This window comes from Gavialis gangeticus, unplaced genomic scaffold, assembly GCF_001723915.1.
Source record: "Gavialis gangeticus isolate Ggan-Ray unplaced genomic scaffold, GavGan_comp1, whole genome shotgun sequence".
NCBI lineage: Eukaryota > Metazoa > Chordata > Crocodylia > Gavialidae > Gavialis > Gavialis gangeticus.
In genome coordinates, this window is record NW_017728993.1 from 38,756 (window position 1) to 60,255 (window position 21,500).

Consider the following 21,500-nt stretch of genomic DNA (forward strand, 5'->3'; position numbering starts at 1 on the left):
GGGCTGTGTGTGGGGGAAGGGTGGCTGGTGTGTGGGTGTTGGGCTGTGTAAATGGCAGTGTGGGGGGGGTGTGCATGCATGCAGCCACGAGCCACATGGTGCAGGGGCTGCTGGCAGGCAGGCAGGGAAGTGCTGAAAGTGGCAGCAGGCAGGGGGAGTGGGAGCGAGCAGGGATGTGGGAGCACAGCGATAGCTGGGCAGGAACATGGGGCCCATGCTGGTGTCCCAGGGTCAGTGCCAACGGAACCCAGAGTGAGGTGGAAGCAGTGTGGGGTCCCAGCTGCCAGAGGCTCTGTGGAGCCGGGCTGGATACCCTCTCTTCCCGCTGGCACAGCCCAGCCCAGCTCCACAGACTTCTACCAGCCCATGCCCCACACTCCTGCTGCCCCACTCTGGGCCCTGCCAGTGCTAGGCCCAGGACACCAGTGCAGCCCCATGCTCCTGCCCAGCTGTTGCTGCGCTCCCACACACCCACTCACTCCCATTCTCCTTCCCCCCCACCGCCACTTTTCCCACTTTCCTACCTGTTGCTGCAGCGCTCCAGCACCACGTGGTTTCCAGCTGCACGGCCGGAACTCCAGGACTCAGCAGGAGCCAGCCCAGCCCCAAGGACTGGGGCAGTCATCCATGGTACTCCCCTTCCTCCCCCTTCCTGGCCCCCCACATTCTTATATGAATTTCCCTCTCACAAGCAGGGAGGCAGGAACAGTCCCACAGTCCAAGACCACAAGCCTCTGCTAGGTAGGGCCTTCCAGTTGGGAGAGGGGGGTTACTGATGGGGGCTGGGGGTGGGGGCAGGCAGGCCTTGCTGCTGGGTCCTGCTGCTGGCTTCTCCTGGGTCCTACTTCCCTGGCTCCTTTAATATTTGACAGGCAGCCAGAAGCAGATAAATATTAATTTTCAAAAATTTTTAGGGGTTCTGTGAGCCGGATAGAACATCCTGGCGGGCCAGATTCAGCCCACAGGCCATATTTTGCCCACTGCTGGGTTAGGGGGTGTGCGTTGTAGGGGAAATGGCTTTAGGCAGTAGAAGGGCTGGATTTCGGTGGCTGATAAAGAATTTGTACGTGGACACATGGACATCTGTAAAAATAAAAAACAAAATCTTTTTCTGTTGGCAAAACAGTGTAGTATGCACCACAACTGTGAGCATGGCTTTGAGGCAGGCAAGCAATCCTGCCTTTCAGCAGGAGTATGGGCTAAACAAGGGAATGGGGAACTAGGAACATTATTGTTTGACTTGGAGTGCACTTGGATCCACATGTCCTCACATGTACCTGTTTTCTGCTTTCTATCTATAAGGCAGAAGATGCTTGAGAGTTTTGAAACATACTCTCATTGAACACAGAAGGCTGAATGTAGTCCTCAGGTTTGCTTGTACCAGCCTTTAGCTTCCTTTCATAATTGCCAAGGGCACAATAGGTTTGATGTACATACTGCACAAGAACTTGAATGATCAAGGCCATTATAAAAAGGATTCATTCTTAATGACAGCTACCAAAGGGATAGTATCTAAGTTTCAATAGTATCTAAGCTACCCATTTTTGAAACCCCGCTCTAGAAAATCTGATTATGCAAAGGAAATAGTAGTAAACATTTTTAAATGGATCCTTTTAAAAATTAGGATGGCTACTGTGATGTTTGAGCACTGCTAGGATTCATGTGGGAGACAAGATAGCACTGCTAGGATTCATGTGGGAGGCATAGATCCACTCTGACTGACCCAGGTAAACTCAATAGCTAGTAAAATATCAAATTTTACCTTGAGACCAGGTGTGCAATTCCCATTGATTATATTTATTATGTGGATAAAGTAAGAGCAGAGCTCCTTGGTCTGTTACTCTATGTTCAGCAGTACAGAGGTCAAAACTTCTGCCTGCTCATGTCTATACTATGTCAGACCCTGCTAGGGAGCACAGCTCTGAACTTATCCCACATTAGTTCCTGCTCTGTGCAGACCAAAAAAGCAAAAAAAAAAAAAACCCCTATCATCTAGTCACCTTAACACAGTGCAAGGAGCACCATGGAGGAACACAATAAAACAGCTACCTGGCACATTTTCAGCATTTGGTAGGAACAGGGTGCATCTACATGTGTGCTTTACTACTGACTTGACTAATTAGCTCCATAGTAAAGTATCACTGTCTACATGTGCACCCCTATTAGGGCATAGTAAATTAATTAGGATACAGTAAATTTACTATGCATCCCACAGTAAATTAACATGTCTGGGACAAGTACTATCCTACAGCAGAGTTATTTAGTGTGCTGAAATGCATGTGTAGATGGTGACCAGGGTGGTGACCACCCTGGCTGGGGCATGAGGATGCTACAGGATGAGCGCTGCCTGCTGGCTAGCCCTGCACTGTACCACCCTGTGCCCCATCCAGCCTCTCCACAGGCCACAGAAGCTCCGTGCTGGCAGGCTGACCCCCTGGGCCTCCTGCTAGCTGGGGCAGCACTGCCCTGGCTCAACATACTGTGCCCAGGTGCACATGTAAATGCATCACCTGGGAACAATAAACTCTGGTGCAAACTACACTGGAGTTTATTGCTACATGCTAATTGCATGTGTTGATGCACCCACAGAGTGGGAACCAGTGTGCACCCTAGCATAGTTGATGCCTGCTCTAATAGTAACACATGATTGCTGTGTGGGATTTTCTTTTATCTTTCCTGTATGATGAATTAACCAAAAACAGAATTCAGTATGGAGAGTTAATAGATAGTTGCTACCAAATTCATCACACACAAATGGGAGTCTGTGCCTTTCCTTCCTGCCCTCATTTTCTTTTACTTTCCATGGCATCATAGCTGCCCAGGTGTCAGGATTAGGAATATTTTAATGGATTTAAGAACCACTGAAGTTTCATAATCAAGCAAGTTCTCATCCTCCTTTCTATACAGGAAAGCACACAGGAAATTGCAGTTGATTCTGGAAGCACTAGACTCTGCCCTTTGGTTCCTGTTCATTATCATTCAGGAACACTTTATACACTAAAACACTTTTATTCAAAAAAAATGACAGATAGAAACACTTCAGAAATTTCATAAACTCCCCGCTGGGAGGTAATAATATTTTCTAGGTTTTCAGCTACATTGAAAGGTCACTTGAGGGTGATATTTTTACACTCATGCATAATGCATGAGGCGAAACAGTGTAAGTAATTACTATAAAATTAACAGACCATGCCCTGTATGCAGGATGATGGAAAATAGGTTGCTAATGACAGGGAATCAAGCAATATTTTTCAGTAGAGTTTAACTATTCTTTCAGTAAAATTGCAATTTATAATAGTGATAATCTACTTAGAATCCGTTCTTAGGACAATTAACAATCCGTTTCTTAAAGTAAAGCATCTGTGACATCAGTATTAGCTAGCAGGCCTATCACAGAGTATTGAAAAATATTGATTTGTGATGATTATTTGATAAATAGCATAAGGTTATGCACTTTTGTGTGTCCCATAATGCACATGCTGTGTCTTTAGACCTACCTATAGTTGGCAGTGTGAGAAAGCTTTTGGAAGTTTGCTATTCACCTTTTTGTGTCACATGACAACTTAGCCCATTTGCCAGAGCTTTGTTCATAGTTTCATAGATGTTAGCGGCTAGAAGTGACCTTACACCACCTGTGGGGGAAGTCTGACCAGACCCTCGGTACTCGACTTGTAAAGAAGTTTTTCCTTATGTCTAGTCTGAAGTGATTTCAGTCAGTTTGTGCCCATTATTTCTTGTTCTCCCCTGGGGCAGCAGGAGGAACAGAGGAAAGATGGAGGGAAATAGCAGGGGGAAGTTAAGGGCTAGGAGCAGCAAGAGCTGTAGGATTGAGATAGGGAATTAAATGATGGAAAAATAAGATTATGCTTCTACCAATGAAAAGAAAGCAAAAATGGAGAAGGAGAAAGGAGGCAGGCAGTAAGAAGGTGCTGGTGCCAGCATTCAGGGATTCCAGCCCAAGGTAAAACTACTGATATCAGTAGGGGGATACATAAACAACCAATTGCTAAAGGGCTAATAAAAATGTGATTTTATTTTATTGTTTTAGTTTTCAAACCTATTTTGTTTTCTTTATAGGGCTGTTGGCTACATAACATCTGCATTATTCTATCCAATTATCACCTTCATTCTAATTGCAATCTGCATTTCCTATTGGGCAGTGACAGCTGTGTATCCTTCTGTATAAGTATTTGCTCCATGGTATCAGCGCGGTACCTGAAGAGCTCCAGGACAAACTGTATGTAAATGCTCACATCAGTTTTCTTTTGAAGTAACCCATACATTCAAGCTGGAGACAAAATCCTCATGTAACTGTTTCCACTAAGACTAATGAATAGCTGCTCTCTGCTGTTTATTTTCCCTTAAAGTGGGACTTTCAGTGTTTCAAAAAAGAGACTCAATTGTTGTTCAGAACACTGTTTCCCATTCTCTGTACTCTGTGTCCACTCCCCTGTAGGTATCACCAGCACAGAAGCTGTCCAGAAGCCACTGGAGGTATAGTCCTGAACTAATCCAGGGGTGGCCAACGTATGGCACAAGTGGCATGGCAGCCTCTGTGTGTGACACACAACAGATTGGGGAGGGAGCAGGATGCACAGCAGTGGATAGGGCAGAGAGTAGAAGCAAAGTAGCAGATCCAGCAGGAAGCACAGGGAAGGAAGTAGAGTAGATCAGGCAAGGAGCACAGGACTGGGAGCAGAAAGAGTAGCAGATCAGGCAGGGGAAGGGGATCAGAGTGGCATTTGGGACGGGTGCAGGGCCTGCAAAAAGTTGGCCCCTACTGAACTAATCTACTCTGCTGAGTTTTGTGTGTAGTGTGGGTTAAGAGAAGAATGGTAGCGACTCCCCTCCTTACGTCTGTTCAGAAGTGTGGAGGTTGAGGGTAGATCTGCATATACCTTTGCCCTGGGAACCCTCGCTTATATGGTGACCTCATGCATCAGATAGGATGCTGCATTAAAACAAAATCTCTCTGCAATCCATGTGGATTTTAAAGGTAGTGGTCCCCTGTTTCTGTGTTTGTTTTACTGAGGAGGTCCTGTTTCCTCCTTAATGCAATTTATTCAGTTTCCTGGCTACATCAGGAGAACCTGTGTATAAAGTAATGGCTAATCAAACACTGTGCAAGTATGCAAACCTGACCTGCGACCCAGAGGTAAGTGTTATAAAGAGGGTACTCTTACGTGTATTAATCACCATTCAGTTCATGTGCAATACTAGTTATGAAACAGATATTTTTTTAATTCTTTTTACTTATTGCTTGTTTTAAACTGCAGGATATTTCCTGTCAGATAGCAGTCCCTAGCCATGTCTACACGAGACACTGACTGTGCAGTAACTCTTTCCTACTGAGCAGTAATGTCACATGGCACGAAGCATGATGCAAAGTTACTGTGTAGTAGTAACAAGCTGCTCGCAGTCATCATGACCTGAAAGCTGTTTAGTGATGTTACTGCGCAGTAACTTGTTTATGCAAGTACTAAATGACTGCAGTAACAACTGTGCAATCAGCCTCTCATGTACAGCCCCTGTGTTCAAAGCCTTTTATAAACATAGACTAATTAATCCCCACAACACCACTGTGAAGTAAATGAGTATTAGTAGCCCTGTTTTACAGGTTGGGGAAGTGACACGCAAAGCCAAGGACTTAGCTTTTGAAAACCATCCAGTAATACTTAGTGGTTCTGTTTTTGTATACCATGGGCACCCCAAATCAATGGCCAGTTTTGAAAATTTGGGCCTCAGAGACTTGCCCAAGACTCATAGCACATTAATGGAAAAGACCTGATTATCATAGGTACCAAATCTGTTAGTCACACATGCTAACTACTGTTTCATGTTTCCTATTACACGGGCTAGCAACAATGATAATTTAAAAAATACTCATAACATTTTTCAGCTTCTAAGGACACACGGGACAAGTGAAATTGGACTCTAACTTTAGGGTTTGGTGATTTTTCTAATAAAAATCAGTACTAATAAAATCTAACCTCAGGAGGAAAGTTTCCAGGTCTTTAATATTGAATGGAACCTGTTTTAAAATAATGTATGCATTGCACATATCTCAAGCGCTACAGCATTCTGCTGGTGTCTGAGAACCAAAAAAAAGAAAACGATTAGGAAATGATTATTTTGCCTTCATTGTCCAGATTGAACAAAAGGAGTGAATGTCATAAATGGAGAAAAACCATTTCAGTTTTAAACATTATTACTGTTTTAATAATCTGAGACAGGTAATAATCTGTAACCAGATGGTTAGCTGGTATAAAATGTCATAGATCCATTGATCTCCATACAGCTACGAAGATTTATGCAAACTGAGGTCTGGCCTCCAAGTGTTAAGAAAATTTCTTTTGGCCTGGCCAGCTATTGTGCAAGGAAACAAAATAGTTTATGTATCTTTTGACATTCAAATTCAGACTACCTAGGCCCCAGTCATACAAAAATATATACATATTTAAATAGTTTGCCCTATTGACATACCCAGAGATTTAGCACCTGCATGGGTTTTCATCTTTTTAAAATATTGCCCTCTTAGTTATGTAAATTAATTTAAAACATTTCAGTGCAGTCAGATTTCACTTGGTGAGCAATGCTGAATGAAGAACTGAAACCTCTGGTAGAATACATGAGATTTGTGCTAAGCCATTCAAGGTTCATTACTTATGAATATTTTATTTATTTTCTTTCTCTACAGACTTTTAACACAACCAATGTGACCAAATTGTGTTCTGGTGCTCAGTGTACTTTTGCTTTCTATGGGGGAGAAAGCCTGTACCACAGATACATCTTTATCTTTCAACTTGCCAATGCTTTTGTCTTTCTTTGGCTGGTGAACTTTGCAATTGCACTGGGTCAGTGTACCCTTGCTGGTGCCTTTGCCTCCTACTACTGGGCTTTTAGAAAACCTGCTGATATTCCCCCATGGCCACTCTTTTCTTCCTTTGGACGAGCAATACGGTAAAGTTAAGAATCTGTACCTTTTATGAATTTTCTAAATACATAACTCATAGAAATCTTATAACTCATAGAGAAATAATATAATTATTCTTAAAGTATCAAATGAAAATTATTGTGTACAAGAGTGGTATTATTAAGGACTCAGCTTTTCTAGTCATTAAAGGACCTGCATTTTCCAATTATCTGGGGTGTATGAATTTCAAAAGAAGAGAAGCCCTAGCAAATTATCTGCCTAATTTACTCATACAGGTTTTGCGACTGTGCCAGTTTGTTACTGCAACTCACAAATGGCCCATTGGGCACCTAAGAAATAACAGTTATTTTGTTTTGTGCCTAGTAGTGGCAAGTGGGAATAAAGATTTTTGCGCAGAAATGTTGGCTTTCACATTTCTGAACATCAGTTGGACACTATATTTATATGTAAAAATATGTAGCTACACATACAAGATGATAGGTATATATTCACATAGGTGTAGATATGATCCTGGTTTTCATGAAATTGAAGGCGCAGGTCCATGCACAGAAATGTATATGCCCTTATACCGTGTTACTCTGTGTGTGTGTGTGTGTGTTCTGTGTGTATACAGAGTGCTTAAATGCACAGGTGTATACATAAACTTTGGATTCATTTACATATGGATAACCTTTTATGAAAATTAACATAGGTAAACATGGATTTTAACAAAACTTTGTTTATAAAATTACTATAATTCTAATAATCATTTGATCTATTATTTCCTTCTTCAGCAGAGAGGAGACAATTAACTGATACTACCTACAAGCAATAGCTATGCTGGCATAACTGTCCCATGTGGATACATTATTCCAAAATAAAAATAACTACTTTTTATAATAATTGCTCCCCTGCCAAAATTGGCTAGAGTGGTTGTGTTAGAAGTGTCCAGTTACAGAGGTTCGTTTTTAACCTATAGCCCCTGATAATCCAAACTACTTGTGTGAAAAGTACTACCACACTTCAGTTAAGAGGTTTTGTGTATAGACAGGGTTCAGGTTAGGGGCAGCATATAAAAGCAAAATGTTCAGCCAGCCTGAGGTTATTGTATAGCATTAGTGGAGGCAACACTTTACAGTTTTTCAGCAGCATCCAAATCCTCAGCAAATTTTTCATTGTGTTTCATCTTTCTCAGAAGATTCTTAAATGTGAAATATGTGAATAAGGTAGACTTAGTTACATCAGTGTCTCTTGTAACACCGTGTAACCTTATATTGTTTTGTATTAGATACCACACAGGTTCACTGGCATTTGGGTCTTTAATTCTTGCAATAGTCCAGCTGATTAGAATAATCTTGGAGTACCTGGACCACAAACTGAAAGGTGAGACTTATAGTCTGCTCCAGAATATTAAGTCCCCTGGTAAATGTTTGCTTTCCTTCCCCCAGACTTCAGATATGAAATATGTAAGGCTCAGGTCCTGGGCTGTTGTTCTTGTAGCTCTAAGTAAAGTCTAAGCTGCTTTGCCATGGAAAGTTGAATAATAGTACAGGAAACCCTTGCTATTTGCGGGTTCGGCATCCATGGTTTCAAATATTTGAATCCTCATTTTAAATACACTTTATACACTTACAGGAGCTCCTCGGGAGCTCTGCGCTTGCTGCTGCTGGGCTCCTGCCGCTGCACTCCTGCCATCGCCACTGGAGCCATGCCCCCCCCAGCCACTGGGGGCACTGCGTTCATGAATGCAGTGCCTTATTTGCGGATTTTGCCATTCGTGGGGGATACAAGAACGTTTCCCCCATGAATGGCGAGGGTTGCCTGTACTCATGCAGAAGGTGGATCTGCTGGAATTTAGAGCTGATGAGCTAGATTCATTCTGGAAGGAAAAAGAACATCACATCTCACCCCAGTGATGGGGTAGGATTTATCGGAGGGAGAACATGGGGAGTTTTTCCACCTCTGACAGACCTTGGGGGTTCAGTTTCCCATGTTTTCAAGACAAATCCTAAACTCTCTCTCCTTCTCATTCTGCAGGTACACAAAATTCCTTCACAAGATTTCTGCTCTGCTGCCTCAAATGCTGCTTCTGGTGTTTGGAAAAATTCTTGAAGTTCATCAACAGAAATGCTTATATCATGGTGCGTAGCTTGCCTTTTGGCATGTTATAGTCCCATCACTGCGGCACAGCACTAAGGGCCTCAGATAAAAATCCCTTGCATCTGTGCTTTAATATTAATTTTGATTTCCGTAGGATAAAATTTGGCTATCATCTTTTACTGTTTGAATTGGGAAGTTAAAGAATTGGATGCTAATGACAGGGGAATTCACATGCCCCTACCCCTCAAGGGTGGTAATTTCTTCCCTGCCCCCTCCAGAAATGGAGGTATGACATAGTTGGCATAATAATTTCCCTTCACACCTGCAATTCAAACACAGATTTCAAGATTCATTTTATCACATCCAAGGCATGCTGCATGCCTTGCTGCTGTGGTATTTTTGTTAAAATGCGCTGCTAAGAAGGACATTTGAAAACAATTAGTATCTGTATTACCCTCAAAGCTATCAAATTCTCTTAATTACAGCAGCTGATGTCACAACAACCCCAACTGATTTAGAAGAAAGTTTCCAGATTTACACTTCTAGAAACAAGCAGGATTTAACCCAAGCTGTTTTGACCTGAAACGATTTTAAGTGCCTTACAATCACATACCTGTTATCTTAGAAGAAATGACTGTAATGATGCTGTTAACACCACATTCACTAAAAAAAGGAATTTCAGAAATAGTTGCAATCTTGAAAGAAGTGAATTTTCCTCTTGTAGGCCTTGTCTACACTGAAAAAATTGACAGTAATAATACTCCAGAGTAACTGTTCTTGTATATACTCCCCCAATCCCTTCCAAAATAAACGTGATTTTATTTCAGATTAAGGACTTTGCTTTGTGGAGTAATTGTATGTGGATGTAATTGCTCTGACCTTAGTATTCTGGTACTTGATTTATCCCTACATGAGATAAGAATTGGGTCCAGTGCATCTCAGCTGTGCAGTAAGAACAACAATGATAACAAGGAAAGGATAGGCCTCAGCTGCAGAGTTTAGTACTGGACTGAATTTTTCCAAAGGTCAGACATGTTTGGAGCCAGGTTTGGTTCAGGCTTACCTTGAGCCTTATTCTTAGTTTAAAGAAACCTTTTGAGTTTATTGTGCCTACTTCCTGCATAAATCACAGTAATGGCTTTACACCTATTTGATACATGCAACTGAAAAGGACCTTCCCTCCCTGCTATATTCCCCTTAACCTGCCATCATCAATTCCCCATCTGTGATCCCATCTGGGTCATGCACCAGTGCAGTGGGGCAAAGACTAGGTTCCTGAACTGTTCCACTTAGAAAGTTATGCTTTGTGTCTACTTCCTGCCTGCCAAAAGATCACCCAGGGCTGCAGAGCCTCACAAAGAGAGAAGTTGGAGAGAAGAGACATGTCTACATGAAATGTTTACTGTGCAGTAGACTAATTAGTGACACTGTGTATGTGTAGATGCTATACAGGCTGGCTGGGGCGTGAGGGTGCTCTGGCTTAACATGCTGCAGTCATGGGCACATGTTCAAATGGCATGCCTGGAAGCAGTAAACTCCGGAGCAATAAGCATGTGTAGACACGCCCAGGGAGAGCTATTATAATACTGCCTGCAGGAGACTGAGGGGAAGTAGAGAGTAACATGGGGCTTGGGTGGGAGTTTGATCACAGATATAAGGGTATTATATAGGGCTGTACATGCATAGAGCCCCAGAAGCCATGAGAATGGTCTTTGATTAGCTAAAAACTTATCAGACAACTGTTACTGTTTTTCAGATTGCAATATATGGTAAGAACTTCTGTGCTTCGGCAAAGGAAGCGTTCTTTCTGCTGATGCGCAATGTGGTGAGGTAAGGGGCTATGTCTCTTGTCCTTGGGATTGACACTTCCCTGCTATTGTGTTTTGAAAAGTTACTTTTTCCCCTAGAAGATTAATTCCAACTGGTCCAAAGCTTACATGCTGTTGTCCCTGTTAGCACCAGCAAGCCATACAGCTAGGTATCCCTTAGTCCAAGCTAGAGTGATTTAATCTGACACACAGTTTTGCTATGGGTTAAATGATTGACACTGTAGAAGCTTAGGTATCCCTGGTCCTTGTAAAAGGGCTAACAAGAAAGCAGTGGAGCCAACTGAGAGATTTGTACTGATTTATTAAATGTATCTATAGGGTGTCTATCAGCATAGCATCTGGACCCAGCGTGGATGGTGCCAATGTGTGTCTGTTCATATTTTCTAAGAGGAAGAACAGCTGGACCTGAGCCTAAAAATCCTGGGATGGTTTACAGGGTGACAGGGAGGAGGAAGGGTTTTGCTTTTAAAATCAAAGTCTTTAATATTTAATCGGGCATCTCTTCTCATGCTGGAAGCCTCCCCGTGCTCCCCACTCTATTGCCAGGGCTGCTGCTGAGCCCCTTTTTCCAATAAGCACTTCTCATTGCTCCTGGCTCTTCCTGTAATACAGGAAGATCAAAAAGAATGGGAACAGGGTGCTGATTAGAACAAGCCCTTAGGAGCAGGCCATGCTGGAGCAATAGGAGGTGGCCTAATTACTAGCAAGAAGCACACTGAGGAAGCTTAGGGAGTTTAAATTATTTCGTTCTGGGGAAGGGAGGATGGAGAAAAGGCCATGGACAGGGAAGAGGGGGAGGAGAGAGGAACAGTGAAAGAGAGCAGAGAGACTTTGAGAGTGGGGCAGGCAGAAGCAAAGGGTTCTAGACAGAGATGGCAAGAGAGGATTGAGTTGTCACATAAAGGCTCCAGGATGTCCTGCTGGGTTTAGCCAATCTGTTAGTAGCCATGCCTGTTGCTAATGATACCCAGGCAAAAGTGGAAGAGCATCCATTTCTGTTATCAAGAATTAAAAACAGGACAGGGCCATCCCTACTTTGCAGCCTTGATGCAATGGTCTTTGTTTCCTTTAAAGAGTTTCACTTTTCTGTTCTACTTGCTATGGTTCTTAATAGCTATAGCTAGGAGCCAGGAAAATCTCTTTATTGTTTTGAACTGGAATTTTCTTCTTTTAGCTCTAATCCCTACCTCTGACAGCTAATGATGGTTTGTTTTCTTCAATTTGGTTGTTGACCACTTCTCTTTCATGGTAGTTGGTACCATATACAGAGCCCCCAGCATCACCAAGATTCTCACCAGTCAAATCTCATTTCCATGCCATTATTTATGGCAATTTGTGATAAGAGTCTGCCAAGGTTGGAGTCAGAGGCTGCGTGCAATAAGCCTTGGCCCTGCTTTGCTTTTCTTCTTGTTGCTACAATCTAATCACACTGAGGGCTAGGCAATGCAGATATAGGACAGTGTAGCAGGAAGCTTGGTGCTCCTGCTACATTAAGAGCAGGCAGGCTGTAGCTGCGGCAGGCTGCAGGTATGGCAGGAAAGCAATCAGGAGCCACATGACCCAGGAGGGGCTGGGTTTAGGAAGGATACAAGCCCAGGCCCTGAGCTGAGGCAGACAGTAAGGACCTAGAGGCTGCTGAGGAAACATCTCCTAAGCAGAATGGCTGCAGCTTCTGAGTGCCAGTGTGCAGAGTACAGCCTGGAGCAGTCTGGAGGTTTGTGAAGGGACTATGTGGTGGAAGAGGTCCCTAGGGGCCCATTAAGGGGTCCAGGAACCTAGAGAGGGGCTGAGATGGGACCAGAAGGTTCCAGTTGGCCCAGAAGGAAGAGAGGGGCCAGGAGGCCAGAGGAACCAGAGGTTTATAGCCCCAAGAGGGTGAGCATTTGCAGAGCCAAGGAGCCCTGAGGTCTGTAGCCCAGGAGGGGTGAGTGTGAACAGGGCCAGGAGAGCCCAGGAGTCTTATCTGGCCTAGGGGTGAGGCCAGGGCCCAGAGAGAGGTCAAAGTGTTGGGGACACAGCCAGAGACGTGAAAGGGCCAAGGAGCCCATAGCCCAAGAGAGGCAAGGACTGAGGCTGGGAGCCAATAGCCCAGGAAAGGCATGTGACATCAGGAAGTGATAACATCTGCAGGCAATATGGTGGGGTGTAGGGGTGGACAGAGCCATACAATTAAAGCCCTAAAACAGGATCAAGCTTGGGAAGCCCTGGGGCAGCCTCCCATTTTCTAGAGATTATTACCAACAAGGCGTGGCAGGTGAGGAAAAGGGAGTTTTGCCTGAGAGGTGGTGAAGCCGAGGACTAAGGGGTGCTCTAGGGCCAGAACAGCCACCTGTGGAGCAAGGAACAGTTACAGTCAGGTTAACATTACAAGATTTTGCTGGCTTCACCCGCACTACTGGGTAAAAGCAGACAATATTTTTGTTGCAGCAACAGCTGTGCTAGAATGTTCCTGGAGCTTCAGGGGCCCAATCCTGCAAGACAACTGCAGATGGGGGAATTCTGTGTTCCCTGCTTGCAGATGTGTTCTTCAGGAATACCCAGGTTGGGGATTCCCTAGGCACACATTTTGTGCTGCCATATCCCAGGTTGGGGCACACCTCTGCAAATTGGAGATCAGGCCCCTAAAACCCCTGGACTGTCTCCTGGGGCAGCTGGACTGCATGGGCAGCTCTGGGCTACCCGCACTCTCCTGCCTAAAGTAAATAGATGTCTGCTGCAAAAAGGGGGCACCACCCATGTCATGGCCCCAATTTTGAGCATTTGTGGCACAACAAATGGCATGGACAAACTGTTCACTTGGCCTTTGTGCTGCTTAAATATTTTTATGGTGGCAGAAAGGTCAGGTCTGTTCCCAGACTATGCCAGCCATAGGCACTGGCCACTTCTACATGAGATGTTCACTGAGGAGATGACTAATTAACTCCACAGTAAATGTCTCGGCGTCTACATGTGCAGTGCTATTAGGCCTCAGGAAACTAATTAAGTCTGCTGCAAGTTAGTATGTGTAAATGCAAGTACTATTTTGCAGCAGAGTTTTTGACTCTGCAGCACCGCACATGTAGATACTGAAGGGGCAGGCTGGGGCATGAGGGTGCTTAAGTATGGGGGCTCCCTGCTGGCTAGCCCTACACTGTAGCACCCTCATGCCCCAGCCAGCCCCTCCGCAGCACCTCTGAGGGCCCCTGCCAGCTGGGGCTGCTCCAACCTGGCTCAACATGCTGCAGTCCCAGGTGCAAGTTCAAATGTGGTGCCCAGGAGCAATAAACTTTTGTGCAGCATGCACTGGAGTTTATTGCTACACATTAATAGCATGTATAGATGCACCAGTTGTGTCTTACATTGTGTCTTCACTAGCAGACTCTGCTGACAGAGCAATGCTGGCACAGCTATTGCAGGAGCATCTTTGTAGTGGAAACAGAGCCTTAACTGTCAGTTTTTTCTGTTCAGATGCATTTATTCTTCTGGGGCTATCTCTCTGCCTTGAGGTTCCCCCATCTGTGCTGAGCTGTGCTGAGACAGCTCAACATATCTTTGTAGTTTCAGTGCACTCTGGGCTAGTGAAAGAGAAAGACAGTCTCCTAATATTCTGCAACTAATGGGTGTCCTGAATTTTGGGTTCCAGTTTACCTCCAGCTAGAGCTGGCTCAGGAAGTTCATTGTCTTGCACTGGTTCTTTGATATGATATGAAGACATGACCTTCCCATGATATGAAGAAAAGGCTTAAATAAATAAATACAGGAAGGTTTCATTAGCAGCAGGAGTTGCACCTAATAAGTAGCTTTCACAAACCGTCAGCAGCTTTGTCGGAGTGGGACCTATTTCAGCAAGGTGCTGAATGCCTTTGCCTTCTATTGTATTCCTTGTCCTGGTTGATCACTTAGTAATAACATTCTACTTACTAGTGACCCTCCTGCATGTATCATCTCCATGTTGACTGTTCTTTATGTTGGTCAAAGAACCAGTGCAAGACCATGAACTTCCTGAGCCAGTTTCCTAACATTCAGTGGATTTCGTACAATAGAATGGAGCTATTCCATTTTGAGGTGCTTAAATGCCATTTGTCCTCTTTTAAACAGAGTTGCCGTGCTGGACAAAGTTACAGATTTCTTATTGTTCCTGGGGAAAATTCTCGTTGCTGGTGGTGTAGGTAAGCCACTTGGTTATTTCAATATAGTGTTGGTTCTTGTTCTCAGGTATCCTAGTATGTGCCAAACTTGTGTATGTCCAGACAGCACTACAACATCCTGATCTCACACACTTTGCTATTACTTACTTACAGGACCTACATACACGAGTAAAGAATTGCCGGATTTGGTCCAAGGGACATATTTCCTCTCCTTTTACATGGTTCTTTGTGCATTTGACAGCACTATCAGTAGGGTCACTTTCACTGTCCTGTATGGAGTGTGTGATAACAACCATCTCTTCTGATGGCCACCATCTTATTGGGGGTACCATCTTCTGATGGCAACCATCTGTTCTGATGGCACACAAGTCTTGAAACAGGGATTTCCACCAATAAAAGGATGGGTTCCTAAAGCATGAAATAAAGCTGTCTGTCTAAGTCTGCAACTGACTGTCTTTGATGGCTGGACACAGAAAGAGAATCTCTATCACTCACTAGGTTACAGGTGCTTTCCTCTTCCTGTTGGCACTGGATTTGACCCAGCCCCTATATCTTTTATTCTGGGCAAGCGCAACCCTCAGATTGATCATAACACTTGCCAGTTGATAATAGGCGAGTTTATTGATATATAGTTATAGGAAATGAAAGCAATGCAGGCAAAGCAAATACAGTGTACATTACCCAAATTCCCCAGTCCCAGAATATACACAAGGGAATTTGTAGTGAGCGGTCTGTCCATCCGGTACGTAAATGCCACCTTGAGCTCCTTTGCTTAACTGTCAGCAGCCTTGGAGGTCGGGGGCTGATGCGAACTGCTTCTCGTTCTGTTTCTAAAACTTGCCCACCTCCTAATTTGGAGCTTTACCAGTGTTCTCCTAATTTGGTTTCTTCCACCAAAACTGGAAAGCTTAAGGCTTTTTGCAAGCAGGCACTACTGCCCTGAAGCCAGGCCTATCTCTATTATGAAAATAAAGTTTGGATGTTTCTAGTTACCCAGGATGTGTGGCTTGCTGTTTTCCTGCCTGAGTTAGACACTCTGTCTGCTTCTGAAGGCTGGGAACCCTGTGTGACTTTGAGACACAAGGTCTTTAGAGATCAATTAACCCCTGCTGCCCCTCTTGACCCCTTATAATACATACCTACAAGCCAATTCCCAAAAAACCCAAACCTTTAAATGCCATCTTTATGCCAACATTTCCCAGGCCCTGTAAGGTGGTGTACATCAATGGCAACAACAGCAGATCTATAATTGAGACTGAACTGTAGGTGTGTGCACTGAGACAAGGGGAAGTAGGGAGAGAGGAAAGGTGGCATGAGCCACTTTTGTGATGTTACACTCAAGACTGTCCCAAAGACCCTGCTAACTGCAAGTGCAGGAGAAGACAAAACATTTCTAACTTTTCTAAAAATTCTTTTCCTTTACAACAGAAGTCAGGATGTGCTATTTATATTTTGCTACAGCAGAACATTTAATTTTTTTTAAGGAAACCCTTTAAAAAAATTCAAGCCAACAGTGTCCCCTGAAGGCTTTTTTAAAACTGTCATAGTAGTTGCAAAACATCCTTTTGCTGATCCCCATCTTTTATACTTTTTGTATTTAAAAAAAAAGTGTGTGTGTGTGTATGTGTATGTGTATATATAGATATCTATATACATAGATATATAGATATATCTATATATAGAAGTAGATGTATATATGTGTATATATATGTATTCTTGCTGTAAGTTTTACTATAAGATGAAAATTAGAACTGAGACCAAATCTTTAATGTTTTATCATTACTATAGAATGACTTTCAAGCTGGGAAGGCAGATATGATTGGAAGCTGTCTCTGAAATATGAAGCATGAAATACTGAAATTGATTCATGTCTTCCTCCTTAAGGATAAATTCTTTAGGCTAATTCATTAACATGCCTATCCTGTTCTGCTTAGCATAGATATAATAATGAATTAATATCTCTAGCTTTAGATTTATCATTAAGTGTGTTTATCACTAACCATGCCATTTCTATTTTTAATCCACAATGGTTAAATATTTCTCCAAGGGATGAAAACTAAAGCAGCAGACTTTTGCTAGCTTAGCTTTTCTAAATGATCAATCCAGCAATTTTTGTATTACCTCACAGTTTATTGTCTTGTATATTCTTGTTTATTAGGTCTAATATAAAGCCCAATCTGAATCATGAAACAAAGCAATTAATTCATGTCTTTCTGGCATCATGGATATCTTTATAATAATTAATTTGCATTTCTGTTCTTGTCAGAATACAGATATGGGGAATAATTAGTATCTAGAGATTTATTGCTCAAAAACTTCCCCATAAACTAAACTTATAAAGAACTGATAGCACACATGAGTTGTGAATAGCTACCCTGTGAATAACTAAAGATCTATATTTCTTGCAGGTGTTCTAGCTTTCTTTTTCTTCACACACAGAATACAAGTATTCACACAAGAAGCACCAACTTTAAATTACTACTGGGTTCCCTTGTTGGTAAGGATAACGTTTTTATTCTTTGAACACTCAGGAAATGAGGAGGGGTACATCTGAGACAGAGTTCCTGAGGAGCAATAGCTCCACCACTGTTTTCATGGGAATGGTATCCATTCCTATGACAAGACAGATTGGCCATGCTCCATCCTTTCGTGAAGTTTGTACTGAAATGGTACAGTGTGTCTGGAAGGATACCACAAAAGAGTTAGCTTCTATGCCAGATCTTCATAAGCCTCCATAGCCAGCACCTGGGGTAGGCAGTAGGCAGCCAGTGATGGCATATTTTCTAATGGACGAGCCCTATGGAGTAATTAGAGAGCAGCTGGATTTTGCATAAATGCTTCCCCTCATAGATTCTTGGATATCTTGAAGCTTAGTGGGCCATCTTTCCTGAAGGGACAAAGTGAAAGAACTCAACGAACTGAAACTAAATTTCCTAGTCCATCTGTGATTTTTCAAGCGTTGAGGTCAATGACCAGCTTAAAAACCAGTGTCAGCTATATGTTAGCATGCAATAACTTGAACTTGTGATGCTTTTTCATAGAAGAAAGACTGTTGTAGAATTATAGAACTTGGAGTGAAACAGAAAGTAGGACACTACCTTAGAGGGGAACAGGAGACTAAATAATTAGTCTCTTAGGGCACTTTTACACATGCTTCTGGAGGGCAGCACATTAATTAGAGTGGCTTCAAGAGCCGCTCTAATTAAAGCACCGCTGTGTCTCATGTATAAATGTCCCTGAACTTCAAAATAGCAGGGAGGGCACTTGAACTGAAGTTCAACGAGCTTTAGTTCAAGTGCCCCTACCACCATTTTGGAGCATGGGGATGCTGATACACAAGACACAGGAGGTTGCTGGAGCACAGTAATTGCTGGAATTCCAGCACGTCGGAGTAGCCTCTATCCTCAGGTATATGTGCCCTTGTGTGTCACCCTGCCCTACCTGCTGCCTGACTTCAGACTATGAAGTCTAACATGGCTAACTACTTCTTTACTCATAGAACTGCAAGTAAATGTTTCCATTTGTTTAACAGGTTATAGCCACTATAGCATGAAGTGAATGTGTTTGATTTCTTTTTCTTTTTTTTTCTTTCAGACTGTCATTATTGGTTCTTACCTAGTTGCGCATGGGTTCTTCAGCGTCTATGCAATGTGTGTTGATACACTTTTCCTCTGCTTTTGTAAGTATTGAGTCCTCTTTCTTTGCTCCTCTTTTGGTGATCTGCAGGTAAAGAATAACTTTGCCAGTTCCTTCCAGAACTGAGATGATGTGATAGCATATGGTGCGAATAAAATATTGTTCTTGCTCTTCATAGAGAAGAGACCAAAGTTCCTTAAAGAGAAATGCTTTCCTTAGTCCAGCTACTGACTGTGGTTCATCAAGATGTCTGGCTTTTTGTTTTTAAAATATGTCCTAATTCATATTAACCAGTTGCTTCTGGATGCTTTTTTACAAGACCTTTCCAGCGACCATTCAGACAGACATCTTACTAATAACAACAGGCTTTGTACTCAGGTGTTCTCTAGCAGATGCTTTATATTGCTGATAATTTTGCTGTCCTTCTGGTTTCATACTAAAAACCAAGACAAAAACTTCATGCTGACTTCATGTTAATTTAATCACCATTTAAAAAATGATCAATCCCTTGCAACCCATAACAAGCTGTCACTGCCAATAATAAATTGGGACTAAAGGGGATATTTGATTTTTTTCCATTCAGAGAATGCTCACATCACAAGAGAAGTCAACTGGTCTCAGTTGAGACTCTGATTATAACAAGACCTGCTTGTTGCAGGGAACTCATTCCGTTCGCCAGGCTTAATGAAATTTAAAAAGTGAAGGTTTGATTCTACTGTAATGAAAGTGCTCCTGGCAGGTCAAGGCAGATGGACTTGACTTTGGTATTATGGGGTGGGGTCCCTAGAGGCAGCTGTGATGCCCCTAAGGCCCTGTGACCATGCCAGCTTTGCCCTGTGGGTGCCTTCAAGTCTCACCTGCCATGTCTTGGAAGTCAAGATAATAAATAGTAGATATGGAGGCTGCCCTCAAGTTGCTATGCAGTCACAGTCCTGGTGGACCCCACTAAACGCTGTGGGTTCTTAGACCCCTTGCTGGGTCCCGCTCTAAGTAAGTGCCTCACGGGACACCCCAAGCCTTATGGGCTAGATGCGTGGCTCCAAAACTGCCCCTTTACTACACCCCATGCCTTGCAGATGGTATTCAAATGTTGTGTCGCTGAGGCCTTAAGCTAGCTTGGCCTCCTGCTGTCACTGGGCCCTTGGCCCCTGTCTGCATACCCCCTCTGGCACTGGGCTCTCTCCACAGTGTAGTGTGCCCCAATGAGGCCTCCTCCTCCCCCATAACCTTAGTCCGGTCCACCAGATTAAACAGCAACATAAATATGAGCCCCTGGGCTACAACCTAACAATAACAATGATACTGGAGGCCACACTCTGGGCCTTTAAGAGGGCCAGTTTCTCTCTCAGTAATGTGTGCCTCCTATCCCCAGGCCCTTAATTGCTCCTAGAGCCCATTAGTCTTACTTCAGCAGCAGAATAGGCAACCAATCAACTCTGCAGAGCTTTTCTGCACAAACTCCTTCCCCCCGGCTGCTGCCAGAGCACTAACTACCTCCAGTCCCAGCCCTGGGGCTTTATATGTACCCAGAGCCCTGCCGCCTTCTGCTCAGCTGACCAGGTGCAGGTGCAGGTGTAGGTGCATGCTAATTCCCTCATTAGCCTGCTGCCACAGCAACCTGTACCTGGGGGTTCTGCCTGGTTCCCAGGGCCCTCTCTCTAGACAGTTTCTGCCCTTAAAGGAGCAGACACCTTAGTGCCCTGCAACACTTGGTCATCAGTGCATCTGGCTGCATCTTCTGACTATGCTAATTAAACTACTAGTCCTATCAGTAAAGGCTGTACCGTGCACTGAAATACACAGGCTAGTGCAAAGTCTAGCTGAGGAGTCTGAGCCGGATTCCCCCTGGCACTAGGAACATTCTCTGTAACTACTCTAAAGTTATTGGAGTCCTCCCATTTTTAGAAAGCAAGTCGGGTCCCATGTGCAAACTATGTCTCCTGGGTTAAGTACAGACAGTCAGAAAGCCCAAGGCTGAATTAATTCAGTCTTTGCAGGTTAGCTTAAGCTGCAGAGATTAAACTGGGAAACAACTGGACACGCTAAAGCATGCCTCTCTGGCACATAGCCAGCATGGGCTGTGTGTTTGCTTCCTCTTCCTGCTCCCTCCAAGGTATCTGGGATTTGCAGTCCAGAATCACAGCAGCAGGACTCTGCAGTGTTGCTCATCACTTCCTCTTCCTGCTTCCAGGTACCTCTGGGATTTGTAGTCCACAGTCACAACCAGAAGTAAGGTTCAGTACGTTTAGCAGCAGGGCAGCTCTGTGTATGGGAGAAGGTGGGTTTAGCCCTCCTCCCTGGTCTCAGACCGCAGCCATGGTTTGCCTGGTGCGGGGGAGGGTGGCCCTGCCTCACCTTCCCCCCACCGCCACTCCTTGTCTGTTGGAGCAGACAGCACAGACTAGTCCAGGGCTGCAAAACATGCTGGGATGGTGGGAGACTGATTTAACTTGAACCAGGAAGGGGTCTGGGACTGAAGTTTCCTAAACTGGTTTGACCCAAATCAGTTAAGTCTGATACTACATTCAGTCAGGTTTATCTTAAACCTATTTCAGCCATTTTGAAACTGGTTTATGTGTACTGAACTTCTGTTCTGTTACAGGTTTAAACCAGTTTCTGATTACTTAAACCAGTTTATGTGTAACTTCTGTCACTATCCCTGGAACCTCCTGTCCCTTGGAAGAGGCCAGAACACCAGTGGCTCTGTACAAGCACAGTGGGATGCCAAGGAGGGACATCAAATAAATATCAAACTTTTTCTGAACATCTCCTCTGTCAAGGTAGTCAAATCACAGGCCAGGTCAGGTCACATTTAGAAACTGGGATTTATTTTCCCTTGACTCTTCACAAAGCTACAGGATTCTTGTTACTGGCCATACACTCAAAGGACCTGAT

The 21,500-nt window shown here is 43.6% G+C and overlaps 1 protein-coding gene across 1 annotated transcript in view; it reads left to right on the forward strand.

The window, feature by feature from the left end:
• Positions 1 to 21,500, forward strand: part of SLC44A5 (solute carrier family 44 member 5) — a gene marked incomplete at its 5' end in the record, with an annotated part of 54,351 nt that overhangs the window by 18,662 nt on the left and 14,189 nt on the right. Inside the window, 9 exons of the mRNA XM_019528284.1 lie at positions 4,078 to 4,170; positions 5,068 to 5,155; positions 6,698 to 6,960; positions 8,202 to 8,296; positions 8,951 to 9,054; positions 10,770 to 10,843; positions 14,920 to 14,990; positions 17,378 to 17,466; positions 18,564 to 18,648. Of these exons, the coding sequence (XP_019383829.1) occupies positions 4,078 to 4,170; positions 5,068 to 5,155; positions 6,698 to 6,960; positions 8,202 to 8,296; positions 8,951 to 9,054; positions 10,770 to 10,843; positions 14,920 to 14,990; positions 17,378 to 17,466; positions 18,564 to 18,648 (962 nt within the window). The remainder of the gene's footprint in view (positions 1 to 4,077; positions 4,171 to 5,067; positions 5,156 to 6,697; positions 6,961 to 8,201; positions 8,297 to 8,950; positions 9,055 to 10,769; positions 10,844 to 14,919; positions 14,991 to 17,377; positions 17,467 to 18,563; positions 18,649 to 21,500) is intronic.